This window comes from Salvia miltiorrhiza, chromosome 5 (assembly GCF_028751815.1).
Source record: "Salvia miltiorrhiza cultivar Shanhuang (shh) chromosome 5, IMPLAD_Smil_shh, whole genome shotgun sequence".
In the NCBI taxonomy this organism is placed as follows: Eukaryota; Viridiplantae; Streptophyta; class Magnoliopsida; order Lamiales; family Lamiaceae; genus Salvia; species Salvia miltiorrhiza.
The window spans coordinates 34,211,861-34,224,536 of NC_080391.1; the positions used below are offsets into that span (position 1 = coordinate 34,211,861).

Here is a 12,676-nt window from a genome sequence, read left to right on the forward strand (position 1 = left end):
CGTTTACAACCGACACTACTCGATATGCGACACTATTATTCTGTTGCAAGTTTAAACGCGTGTGGTTCCAATACATGATCCAGCATTGCTCTACTTGGTGTTATTTTGACTTTGTAGTAATACAAATATGGAATACCAAATTCTAACAGTTGTTAACCAACTTCTCTTGTCGAGGTTCCATTAGATTCTAGGCATCTAAAACTGATCCCTCATGAATTTCATGCTGATCCGGAGAGAGCAATTTATAACTATAAATACAACTGAGTTATAAGCCAATCTCGTTTCTACATATATTAATTTGAACCACAGTAAACAAATAATTGGCATTAGATTCTATAGCTATATGTACATTATCAGATATTCTTCCAGCAGTTTGAATACCATTCTGTCTTAATCTACATACATCTATTTACATCAAGGCCCACACGAAACGCACAGCAGATTTGGCTTTCATCTTATTCTCACATCCCTTCATTTCCTACACTCCATGCCCGTTCTCTACTTCTTGGTTATCTTCACTAAGGGATTCACGTGTAAAGTGGGATTTCAAACCAATCCAGCATTGGTAATATTCATGATCCATGTAGGGGGACTCGAGCGCCCACGGGCACACCCTAGGCATTAGGCATGACTCGAACATGAAAGCCATGGTATTGGAAATTCTTTTCGGTTCTGCTTCATTTTCCATTGCAATTGTGGCCTAATAAGTTTTGAAAAGGCAAACTGTGAACTACAGAGACCCGCCATCTATATCTGCTAGAATGGTCTATGGTATGATCTTAAATCAACGGCGATAAGTCAATAATAGAGTGCATTACCTCATATGTTTTTGTATCTGGACCATGGGGAGTCATGCAGCTGTGAAGGCTTGCACCGCCTGGAAGAAATCCATCAGCTTTCGCCTGAACATAAGTCAATTCATGTCAGCTACAAGTGAAGGTACATGAGATGCTTTTTACCTTGGTCTTCCTATTTAACTAACATTTTACTCATTAAATCGTTAAGCTGTATCAGATACAGAAACAAACAGTAGTAGTGTTCATCACTAGCCTTAACATTATCTAAACTATACCTCATATCCTCCATGAATTAGACCCATGAATTCGCTCATACAGTTGCGATGATAATATGGAGGGCGGAATGTGTGTTCAGCAACCAACCACCTAGGTGGAAAAATGACAAAATCAAGCAATGCCACTCCAGGTCGATCAGTAGGAGCTGTCAGAACTGCACGAAAAATGAGGGCATTAGAATAAAAAATGAAAATATTCACATTTAATGAAATATCTTGCCTATAAACATGTATTCATCTAGCACAAAAAGTCAGGTCATAAGAAATAGTTACAGCAATGATCATGCTATCTATACCTGTATTTATTGATGGATCCCCATGATCAACCAAGACAGTATTATACGGACAAAATTTGCTTAGATCATACTGGAAACATGAAAAGCACTCATCAGGCAAGCATCACGTCATTCTTTAACTGATCAGCTTATGTATGTGGCATAATTGATAAGAAACCCCAACAAGTCCTTTTCATACTTACAATTATTAAAAGATACTACCTTATAAGGGGCATAATTTCCATGCCAAGCTACCACATTGAAAGGAGAGAAATCTTGTTTGGCAGTGAAGAGTTCACCACCAAACTTTTGCACAATGGTATAACCAGGACATTGGACATTCTCAAACCAGGCCTCAGGAACTAGAAAGTCTCTTGAAGAAGCAAGACCATTAGCACCTACATTCCCAAGCACACAGGAAAAACAATTAACGGATTTATTTGCTTGCTCAAGGTAACATTGCACTACAGGGAAGTTCTGAGAATCAATGGACGCACCAATAGGTCCAAGGTCAGGAAGTTGGAAATGACTACCAAATATTTCAGCTACATACCCCCTTGATGGCCCATCTGGCAGATCAACAGCAAAGCGGAAACCCTGAGGTATGACTACTATCTCACCAGGAGTTACTTGTAATCTTCCACATTCAGTAGTGATCCACAATCCTATACAATCAGCATAATAATGTGAGACATGCTTTTTTCTCTTTTGTTAGTACTCAAACCATCTGGTCAGAGTGTAAAGCAGCAGTAACATCACATGGCCCATACACCCATAACCAAACGATGAGTTTCAGTATGTCTATAAACCCAAAACACTCTAAGAAAGATAGTGAAAGAAGACAGTACATGGAGAACATAGTAGAGAAACAGTCAACAGAGAGTCAGTGACAGCAAGAATAAATTTCCATAACATGTGCCAGGACCAAAGTCAGCTATCTGTAATTGTTAAGATTAGAGGTTTTGATTATGGTTGAGGATTCCAATAATTTAATGTAATGCCAGCTACGTTTTTACATTTCTCATATATTTCTTTAGTACACAACTGCCTGAGAAAAAGAACATTTAGAATGCACAGAACAATGACTAAATTATGTACGATTATCATTACTTACTTCCTTTCTGAGGAACAATCAAAAAGTCTCCATCGGCACTACAAAATGCATAGTTATCCATTGATGTGTTGGCAGCATACCTACAAGCACACTAGCATTTGAGTCTTAAAAAGTCCACGCCTACTTCCATCTAGATATAAAAGTAAGGATAGATATGAGGAAAGAAATTGAGCTTCTTCAGCAAATGGAACCCTCTTATCTCCCCCAACTCCATAAATGAACAAATAAACAATAACATCAATCAATTAGAACTTCAATAGAAACAACCAATACATAATAATTACATTATCCAAACAGGCATGGAAAAGATAGAGTTGCTACAATCTCTATTTAGATAGTCTACTCTTAAAAAATCTACCACGGCACCATGATAAAACTAAAGAAACCTTGAACTTGAAACTAGACTGAATATGGCTAACTTAGTATTTGATTAACATGCTAGAATATCTAAGCATGGAAACCCCACATGATTCCTAGTTGACCAGGGATATCTAACCAGCCTTTCACAATCTAGAATGCCCTTCCTTTTCCTCAGACCATAAGATTAACTGTCAAATCCCCTCGGCAATGTATACATATGAAATTGAAATGTTATCCCTCTCCTCTGCTTCAAATAAATAATCTGATCGATTAAATGATCGCAGTTATCCAGCAACATACTGTTAATTCTGAACAGGATAGGCACTATTGTGGCTCCTAAATTCCTAATAGGTCTTTTTCCCTCTCTTTTTCTTAAGAACCTGAACAGGTCTAAAATGATTCTAGAACGGGTTCTAACTTTGCACTTGCTAATTCAATCGAGGTATTTTACACAGATGCTCAAATCTGCAAGTACACGCCTCTTTCAGTTGTGTGAAATACTAGTCTGAACTACGGGTGCTGAAGTTGAATTGAGTAACAGAAAAACAAATAAAGTTATGGAATAGCAATTACATGTGAATTGCAAAACCATGCCGAAGATACGAGCTGCCAGCGCCGCACACAGTGTACAATCCATCGACGAAGTCAGTCGGCGACTCCGGAACTTCCGCCGGCCTCCATCGCAGCTGAGTCGGCGTGGCGGAGCTATTTGACCGATCGAACTCGCTCACCAGCTTAGAGTGATTCGGGATTCTAGGTCGGAACGGCTCATGCGTGACGGACGGTTTCACGCGATACAACCAGCTGCTTGCACCAAACCGGTAAACTATCAGCAAAGAAGCAATTGATTCCGAGATGTGAAAACAATTAATGGAAAATAGCAGATATAGAGTATGACCTGCGCTGATTTTGGTTGCGGGGAGAGGTGAAGGAGGTGCCGGAAATCTGCTCGGCGTAGAGGCCGTAGGGGCAGAGGAGGGGGCTGTTCTGGGCGCGGGGGAGAGCTCCGGAGATTGCCTCCGACGAGATGTGGTTACGGAATCCAGAGTAGTAGACCAGCTCGGCTGGGAAGGGCAGCCGCGCCGCCGCGGTGTTGGTTTCCTTAGCAGACATTATTGGGTCGTGAAAGATAGCAGAGGAAGAGGAAGAGACGTACGAGAATTAGAAATTTGTCGTGTTCGGACTTTGGATCATTTTGGTGACCCATGAGACTGGAGACGACTGGAAGCGGACGTTACCTCCGCTTCCGACACAGGCTCCCATGTTTGTTTGTTTTAGTGTCAAACCTTGTTAATTGTTACTAGTGTCTATCTTTCGACATTCGATCTTCAATACAGTAAATACTCTCTCTGTTCACTTAAGCTTGAGCAATTTCTTTTGAACATGAATTTTAAGGAGTTAGTATTTTGTGTATTAAATAGAGCGAGTGAAAAGTAAAAAGATAGATAAAAGAAAAAAAACTTTTTCCATATAAGGAAAATGCTCAAGATTCGCAGGACAACTCAAAAATGAATATTACTCAAGCTTTGCAGGACGGAGGTGACGATAATCTTTTATTACTAGTTCTTATCATAAAAATATAGTATATTATATCTTATTTATTTCTATATATTTAAATTATAAATATAATTTATCACTCTAATGGGTTATTCATCTCAATAGAGACTCAAATATTATAGAATAACATTAAGAGTTAATATATAAAACTATTCACTTTCATATTGTCCACTCAGATAAAAATAATAAAAACTGTCCACTTTTTGATTGAAAAGACAGAAATACCCTCCTTTAAAAATATGTACTCTCTCTCTCTCCAGGTACGCTCTTCTCTCTCTCTCCACTCTCTCTATCTCTTCTCCCTCACGGTACACTCCCTTCCCCCTTCTCTCTCTCTCCTTCCCTCCCTCCCTTCGAGCTCAGATCGTCGGCGAAGCGCCGCCGCCTCGGCCTCGTCGCCTCCGCCATCTCCTGCTTCGCCCCCGGCCTCGTCGCCTCTGCCATCTTCTGCTTCACCCCCCGCCGCGAAGCGCCGCCGCCCAGGCCTCGTCGACTCTGGCCCAGCCTTGTTGCCTCCGCCATCTCCGACACCAGGTAGGGGCGGCGCTCCTTCGGCTTCTTCTCCTCCTCCTCTTTCACGGTTCAGCATCGACTGCAATTTCTCTTCATTTCGAGCCATTGCGGACGAATTGGGGACGAATTAGGTTTTTGAGCAGGGATGTACATTCTTCGTGCGGTTGTGGCGATTCCCCAGGGTGGAGGCGGTGTTGCTGAGGATGGTGTTTGGCGTCTGGCAGAGGCCGCCGGGAAGTGGTCTGGGTGGCGAGCGGAAAGGCGCAGTGCAGCGGCGCCGCTCAGAGGCCGTCGCATTGCCTCCTCCAACTGCAACGACGGATCTGCTCGCCAGCCACATATCTGCTCTATTTCTTCTCACGAGAGAATCCACGGTAGAGCTATCGAGCCCGCCGTCTCCCCTGTGAGGGGGGAGCGGTCTCGGCAGCGAAGCGCCAGATGTAGACGGAGAAGAACCTAGGAAGAACAGGGCAGTGAGAAGGACCAGGATTGCTAGGGCCATAGAGGAGTCGAAGGTCGGAGTCGGTTCCACTGGAGGTCTTCGGCGGTGACGGTGTTATTGCCGCCGGCGGTGAGTGGGGATCTCTAGATGCTTGTTTAAAGTTAGATGATTTTGACTAGCTTCGTAATTTTAGATGATTATTGTGTAGGGGTTTTTTAGCATGAGTTAGATGCTTATTTATGTATAGTACACAAATAAGGTTTGATAAGTTGTTGACTCAACCTAAACACTACTCTAGATTGACTCGCAAGAGTACAAGATCTATTGTAACGTGTAAGCTAACCCAAGTCGATCTCACAAGGAAAGTCTTAAAGGGCTTCTAATTGTACCGCAGGAAAAACAATAAAGAAAGCAGTAAAGAGATTGATTATTAAACTAAAACTTAGAATTAAAAACTTAAGTAAAAACCGAACTTAAAATTAAGCTAGGCGAATTAAACTATTAAACCCTAGGCAAGATTTTAAATAACTTAAATTAAACCTACTTATGAAATTAAATACTTGTAAATTTAAAGACTTCTAATCTAGGCGTAAAACTAAGTGCATAATTTAAATTGCATGATTGAAAAGAAAGCATAAACACGAATGAAAAACGTAAACATGATTAAACAAAATAAATTGAATTGAAATACGAAAATACCGTAAACGTCTTAACGTGTAATTGTGTCACGCAATCACAATCCAAGAATAAAAACTAAACAAAACTAAATTGAAATCTAACTAAAAACAATGAAAATCGACAACAATGAAAGCACTAAGAAAGCAAGTAAATCCTAAGCTTCGGATGCCAACAGATCACAAAGATGGCGTCTAAAACTAGGGTAAAGTATATTTTTACAATGAAAAGTATGGCCCTATTTATAAACTTCAAATCCCTCTAGATCACCATGGAAGTTGCCATGCAAAGTAGAATTCTAAAGGCAATAGAATCGTGCAAGATAAGGCAACTCTCCAGCTGTGACGTGCGCTCAGCTCTCGCCAGAGGAACGGATGTCGTCAGAGAAATGGCTTCCGTTAGAGAAACGGCTTCCGCTCTGGCGCATTTCTTCTCTGCTCTGGCATTTCTCTGCTCTGTCTGACTTCTCTGCTCTGGCATTCGACTCCTCTGCTCTGACTATCGACTTCTCTGGCTATTGGTTTCTCTGCTCTGGAGATTGGTTCTTCTACTCTGACGAGTTGATTCCTCTGCTCTGGGCTTTTGATTTCTCTGACTAGTGATTCCTCTGACTAGTGATTCCTCTGACTTGTGATTCCTCTGACTTGGTTCCGCTGCTCTGGCGATTGGTTCCTCTGGCGATTCACTTCGCCGCTCTGACGCTGGCGCATTTCTCTGGCTTCCCATTTCGCTGCTCTGGCATGCGGGACTCGCTTCTCTTACGTGCCAGAGTATGCACAAAAACGTAATTCTTAGCCCAAACTCTCCAAAATTTGCACTCTTCATCTCGAAAACCTAAATCTCCTGCAAAGCATAAAATACACCATAAAACGCACCAATTTCCAAAGATTATCTTAAAATAAAGCTCATGCAAGCCCCTAAAATTAGAACAATTAAGCATAAATCAACCCCCCCACACTTAGCCTTTTGCTTGTCCTCAAGCAAAATCCATATGAATCCTAGGAAGAGATTGATTTCAACAATGCTAATTTCCATCCAAACATTCACAAAGTCAATTCAAAATTTTACAATCAACACACATCTCTCGATCATGCAAGTAACTCAAAGTTCAAGAAGCAACAAAACAGTAATGTAAGCAATTCGATCAGACCCAATTCTCCGCTAGAAGTGAATTCCCTAATGTGATCGCCTTTATAATCAATATCACCATTTTTCACACTTTGTGTGCTTGAGATTTCGACAGTTGAGCCATAATTCGTGAAATAAAAACCATTTGGATGTACTCCAAAGTCTTTTCACGTGGTTTCCCATGCTCATAGTTAGACTAGAGGAGCAGAGACTCAGAGCTGTCACGTTTTCAGAACAGGCCAGATGTTTCAGAGCTGACATTTTCAGGGTTGACAATTCGTCCAACATTTTTCACATTTCACAGATAAGATACGATCGTAGGCAATCACAATGACAACACTCCTTCTAGCATCTACCGAACAAATCACGTTTTACTAACTTACAATCATGTTGCAACAAAACTCAAATTCTTTGCATAAACAAGAAACATATATCAAGAGTAAAACAAGAATAACCACCATTCATTCACAAACCCGAAATTCGCATCGAAAACCATGTTATCTTCCACAAATTCATAAAAATTCGCAAGTTTCAACGAATGAGCTAAGCATAGAAAGATCAATTTCGCCCAATTGAAAGCATAAGCACAACAAGACACCCCCACACTTAAAGCATACCATGTCCTCAGGGCAAAAGAAAAGGAGTTAGAAAACATCCCTGATTACCGGCATTAAAAAGTTGAACCATCGTGAGAGGCGGTGAAAAGTGGAGTTTGCGGTCTGTGCAGAGTAGAGACGGCGGCGCTGAAACTGGACAGCGTAGGCAGCGCTGGCTACTGCAGAGTAGGAAAGGGACAGCGCTGAAAACATGAAAACCTCCAGAATCATAGAATCCGCAAATCAACCAAAACTTAGGAAAAAACGCAAAACAAACGACTAAAAATAAGGAAAGAACAAGAAAAACCAAACAAGAAAAACAAAAACAAACTATCGGTGGGTTGCCTCCCACCAAGCGCTAGAGTTAAAGTCTCCAGCCCGACTTTAGATCTGACCCTTAGTGAGGATCGTGCAGAGTGTGAGACTCCACCACCATCGGAATACTCATCTGCCCATAATCGGATTTCATGTGATGACCCTCTCCTCTGAAATTATCCTTAGACTGGGCTACACCAGGGTCAAACACGTCCTTTAGCAACACACCTTCTTTATTCTGGGACAGCGCTGCCGATCTGAACCTCGGCTTCCCATTTTTCTCTTCTAAGAATATACACTTGAGATTGGCTGGGAGTTCATTTAGTTCCAGCGCTGACTTCCTAGCTCCTACTTGTTCATCAATTGGCAGCTCTGTATGGCAGGGCAGCGCTGAGCTCGGCAAAGCTGGGCTGGACTGCGCGGAGCTCGGCAAAGCTGGTAGGGCAGAGCTGGGCAGTGCAGAGTTGAACTCTCCAACTTCCCGAGCTAGCTCTTCCAAGTCTGTCGATCCTGCAAAAACATCCACACACTCTTGTTCCTGCACAAATACCATCTCGACCAAGCCATCAATAGGATCTATAAATGAGCATTTGTTGATTAAATTTGCAGACGACATTGCACGACTATCATGCACAGAGAAAGACACTGACTTCCCTAACACGGTCATTTTAATATTTCCATCCTTAACGTCAATCAAGGTGTTAGTTGTTGCCATAAATGGTCTTCCTAACAGTAGTGTGTGCTCTACACCATTTTCATGCACCTCCCCAATTTCAAGAACCACAAAATCAACGGGAATAATCAAGCCCCCAACATTCACCAACACATCCTCTACTATTCCACGGGGGTATCTAACGGACCTATCGGCTAGCTGCAAACACATGCGGGTGGGTTTCAAATCACCTAACTCTAATTGTTTAAAAATAGAGTAAGGCATCAAGTTAATTCCGGCACCCAAATCTAACATACCAGAGGCTTCCTTACCATTTCCTAAAGCAATTTTAATCACAAAGCTACCTGGATCGCGTTGCTTTGGTGGCAAGGGTTGCTGTATGATAGAGTTTGCAATTTTCGAGACTAAAATCTTCTCATTGTCCCCGAACTTCCACTTGTTGGAGACTAACTCCTTGAAAAACTTCACATACGCCGGGACTTTTCTGATCACATCAAGGAGAGGAAGATTCATGTTCACCTTGGCGAGCATGTTGTAGAAGTCGGCGAACTGTTTATCAAGCTTTTCATTCTTCAATCTGTTCGGAAAAGGGATTGGAGGTCGATAAGGTGTGGAAGACTTATGAAGTTTATTATCCTTTCCTTCCTCCATCTCTCCATCTTTTTGCTGGTCTGCCTTCGATCCATCAGTCGGGCTGGTCAGAGCTGATCTTGGCAGAGTTGGTTTGGACTGGGCAGAACTCAGCAGCTCTGGTCTGGTCTGGGCAGAGATCGGCAGCTCTGGTCTGGTCAGAGCAGAGCTCGGCAGCTCTGGTCTGGTCAAAGCAGAGCTCGGCAACTCTGGATTTTGTGTAGCGAAATGTGGCAAAGCTGAAGTCTGCATAGCTGGGTCAGGCAGCGCTGAACTCGGTTCCCTCCTCCTGTACTGACTGAACTGAACTGAGCTGTCCAGAGCTTAATTGGTCTGCGTTGGCACATCCACTTTGTTATCCACCATCTTACCATTGCGAAGAACAGTGACAGCTTGAGCCTGGCGAGTTTGCAGGGGTTGGCCATGAAATTTCCCGGGCTGCTGATGCTGTTGAATTTAGTTCAAAGTGCCCGATAATTGCCCCACGGTAGTCTCAAGTCTTTTTATTGTGGCGGATTGAGACTCAAAATTTTGCTTAGTCATCTCCATGTTCTGCTTGCTGATCTCCATGAAGGACTGCATAGTCTCCTCCAAAGACGGCCTCTGCTGTGGAACTTGCTTTTGAAACTGCTGCGCGTTCTGCAATTGTTGAGGTTGAAAGTTCCCGTGCTGCATTGGGGACAGTTGATGCTGCTGTGGGTATTGTTGTGGAACGCTCGACTGTGGTGGGAAGTATTGTTGCTGCTGTTGATATCCCATATGGGATGGTCGGCGGAATTGTCTCCCTCCAGAGTTTTGATTTACCCATCCAGAGCTCGGCTGACCTCTCCATCCACCATTCACGTTTTGCTGTCCTTGATTAAAATTTTGGAAGTACGGTCGGCTCTGCCCTTGATTATAGCTCTGAAATCCTTGTGCCGCGTAAACCTCAACTTGTCCTTCCGGAGTAAATTCTCCCATTCTATGGCATTCATTGGCTCCATGACTGAAATCTCCACAAATACCACAAGGCTCAACGTACTGCAGGGCTGGGTTCGGCGTGACTGACATTGGCGGTGCTGACATCGGCAGAGCTGGATTCGGCTGAGCCGACATCGGCAGCGCTGGATTCTGCACCGGAGCTGAATTTTCCATCTTGTCCATCTTCAACTGTTGTACTTCTCGCATGATCGAGGCCAATTGTTGCTGCATCTCGAACTGGTTTGTCACGGCACTAGCCTCTACTCTCCGTCCTCGGACTGACTTTTGTTGGGAGCTCTCGGCCAAGGTCTTGAAAATCTCTTCCAGATCTGCCGCGGTCTTCCGAGCTATGTTACCTCCTGCCGTGCTATCCACCATAAATTGGGCAGCTTGCACTAACCCATCGTAGAAGAACTGCATCAACATAACATTAGTGAATTGAAGTTGGGGGCATTGACGGAGGAGTTCTTCATATCTCTCCCAAGCTTCATGCAAAGGCTCGTCCGCTCCTTGGGTGAACTCCATTATTTTCGTTCTCAGCTCCTGTGTCTTGTGACTTGGGTAGTATTTCAGCATGAATTTTTCACAAGCATCTCCCTATGTAGTGATAGAGTTGGGCGGCAAAGATAGCATCCACATCCTCGCCCGGTCTTTAAGTGCATAGGGGAAGCACTTGAGCTTGAGTTGGTCCTCCGTGAGAGTAAGCAAAGGAATTGTTTGCACTTGTGTGCAAAAATCTCGGATGAATTGCAGAGCATCCTCGCTTGGCATCCCGTGGAACACCGGCAGCAAATTCGAGTCATTGGGTTTGAGATTGTAGTTTCTCACAGCAGTGGGGAGCACGATTGCCGACGTGTTGGTATCTCCGATCACCGGCCTGGTGAAATCTCCCATGTACTCCATGTTTTGGGCTGAAGTTGGCGGAGCTGGCCTCTTCCTCCTTAGCTTGTTCTGCCGTGTCTGTTGTCTGCTCTGTACGGTCAGAGCTGACTTCCTCCTCTACTATGGTCTGCTCTGGAACGTCAGTATCAGAATCAGAGCTGGATTGAGAAACGTCTGCTCTGTCCTCACCAAACACTCCCTTGCAGCTATTCTTCGTAAAAATTCCTTCGCTCGTACTACGCAAAGGAGACACCAATTTACCTTTAAGACTACGGCGTCCCTGCATGCACAACACTGAACAAAAAGATTAAACGCACCGAGTGGAAGAAACGTAAAAACAAAAACGAGAAAACTGGAAATTAAATAAAGCAAGTAAAAACGACACAACTAAAACGCCTAAAACTTTCACCGGCAACGGCGCCAAAATTTGACTCAACCTAAACAGTACTCTAGATTGACTCGCAAGAGTACGAGATCTATTGTAACGTGTAAGCTAACCCAAGTCGATCTCACAAGGAAATTCTTAAAGGGCTTCTAATTGTACCGCAGGAAATGTAGGAATATTAAATTGAATTAACGTTCCGTTTGCCCGATGATCGTTTCTTGGAATATTATTAATTTATCATACAACGATTAATCCCTAACATGCTCCTATGAATTTAAGTGCTGCACGTTGAAGTTCAGAAATACCTGAAGAATTCCTAAGAATTCGTCAATCCGTCGCTGAACAGGTCAGCCAACTTCAACGTTCTGTTTGACCCTTCAAACGACCTCCAATCGTATTTTATACAGAAATACGACTTCTTCGTCTTCGAAAGAGCTTTCCGTGGCCACCTGTTTCACCTCAATCGGACTTCGGTAGCGGAAGTTATGGCTGTTCTTCGGAGACTGCCAGAACTTGATTTCCTGCGAAAATCTGACTCCAGCTCAGATCTTCTGAACTGTATCCCGCTCAGCTTTCACCGTTGGATGGACAACGAACTGTGAAAGTCCCAAGAGAGAATGCTCCACTCGATTTCTTGTGCCCCACACAGCTTTCAAAAACCCTAATTTTTATCAGTGTGTTTTCCTGAGAGTTGACAGCTGTATTTATAATAAAATAAATACGTGTAGGCACAGAATTAGTGTAGGAGGTGTTTTTCTCTTCTTCTAGGGCTAGGAGACTTTGGGCCAGTCCAGGGACCAGATACAAGGAATAAAGATGGGCCTCAAATAAATTAATTTATCTATGGTCAGCCCAGACCATAATTAATTTATAAATATCAGTTCATTCCACTAGAGAACCGATATTGACTTACCCCTTTATTGCCGGTGATGAGCCGGGCTTGTATTTAGACTTATTAAATCCTCGTATTTAAAATCTCCGACATCCATTAATTAATTATAGCTCTGACAGCCTTAATTAATTAATAATTTTGTAATCCTTAAGCAGTACCACTCAAACCTTATTATTGCGCATGAACTTAATCAACCTGCAGGGTTTA

The 12,676-nt window shown here is 42.9% G+C and overlaps 1 protein-coding gene across 1 annotated transcript; it reads right to left on the minus strand.

The window, feature by feature from the left end:
• Nucleotides 1-241: 241 nt before the first annotated feature.
• LOC130986940 (homogentisate 1,2-dioxygenase) lies at nucleotides 242-4,148 on the minus strand. Its single transcript, XM_057910497.1, has 9 exons — nucleotides 3,720-4,148; nucleotides 3,395-3,625; nucleotides 2,462-2,541; nucleotides 1,845-2,012; nucleotides 1,570-1,745; nucleotides 1,369-1,438; nucleotides 1,073-1,227; nucleotides 819-902; nucleotides 242-700 (listed from the first exon to the last, which is right to left on the minus strand). The coding sequence occupies exons 1-9, from the start codon at nucleotides 3,932-3,934 to the stop codon at nucleotides 479-481; spliced, it is 1,401 nt and encodes a 466-aa protein (XP_057766480.1). The 5' UTR covers nucleotides 3,935-4,148; the 3' UTR covers nucleotides 242-478.
• Between the last annotated feature and the right edge of the window lie 8,528 nt (nucleotides 4,149-12,676).

What these genes read in the sequence shown, in the direction of transcription:
- LOC130986940 (XM_057910497.1), bottom strand. Translation starts at nt 3,934, where the DNA reads ATGTCTGCTAAGGAAACCAACACCGCGGCGGCGCGGCTGCCCTTCCCA. An exon ending in TAATTCATGGAGGATATGAG is followed by an intron (nt 903 to 1,072) that starts GTATAGTTTAGA and finishes ACTTATGTTCAG; the next exon opens with GCGAAAGCTGATGGATTTCT. An exon ending in CAGATACAAAAACATATGAG is followed by an intron (nt 701 to 818) that starts GTAATGCACTCT and finishes AAAACTTATTAG; the next exon opens with GCCACAATTGCAATGGAAAA.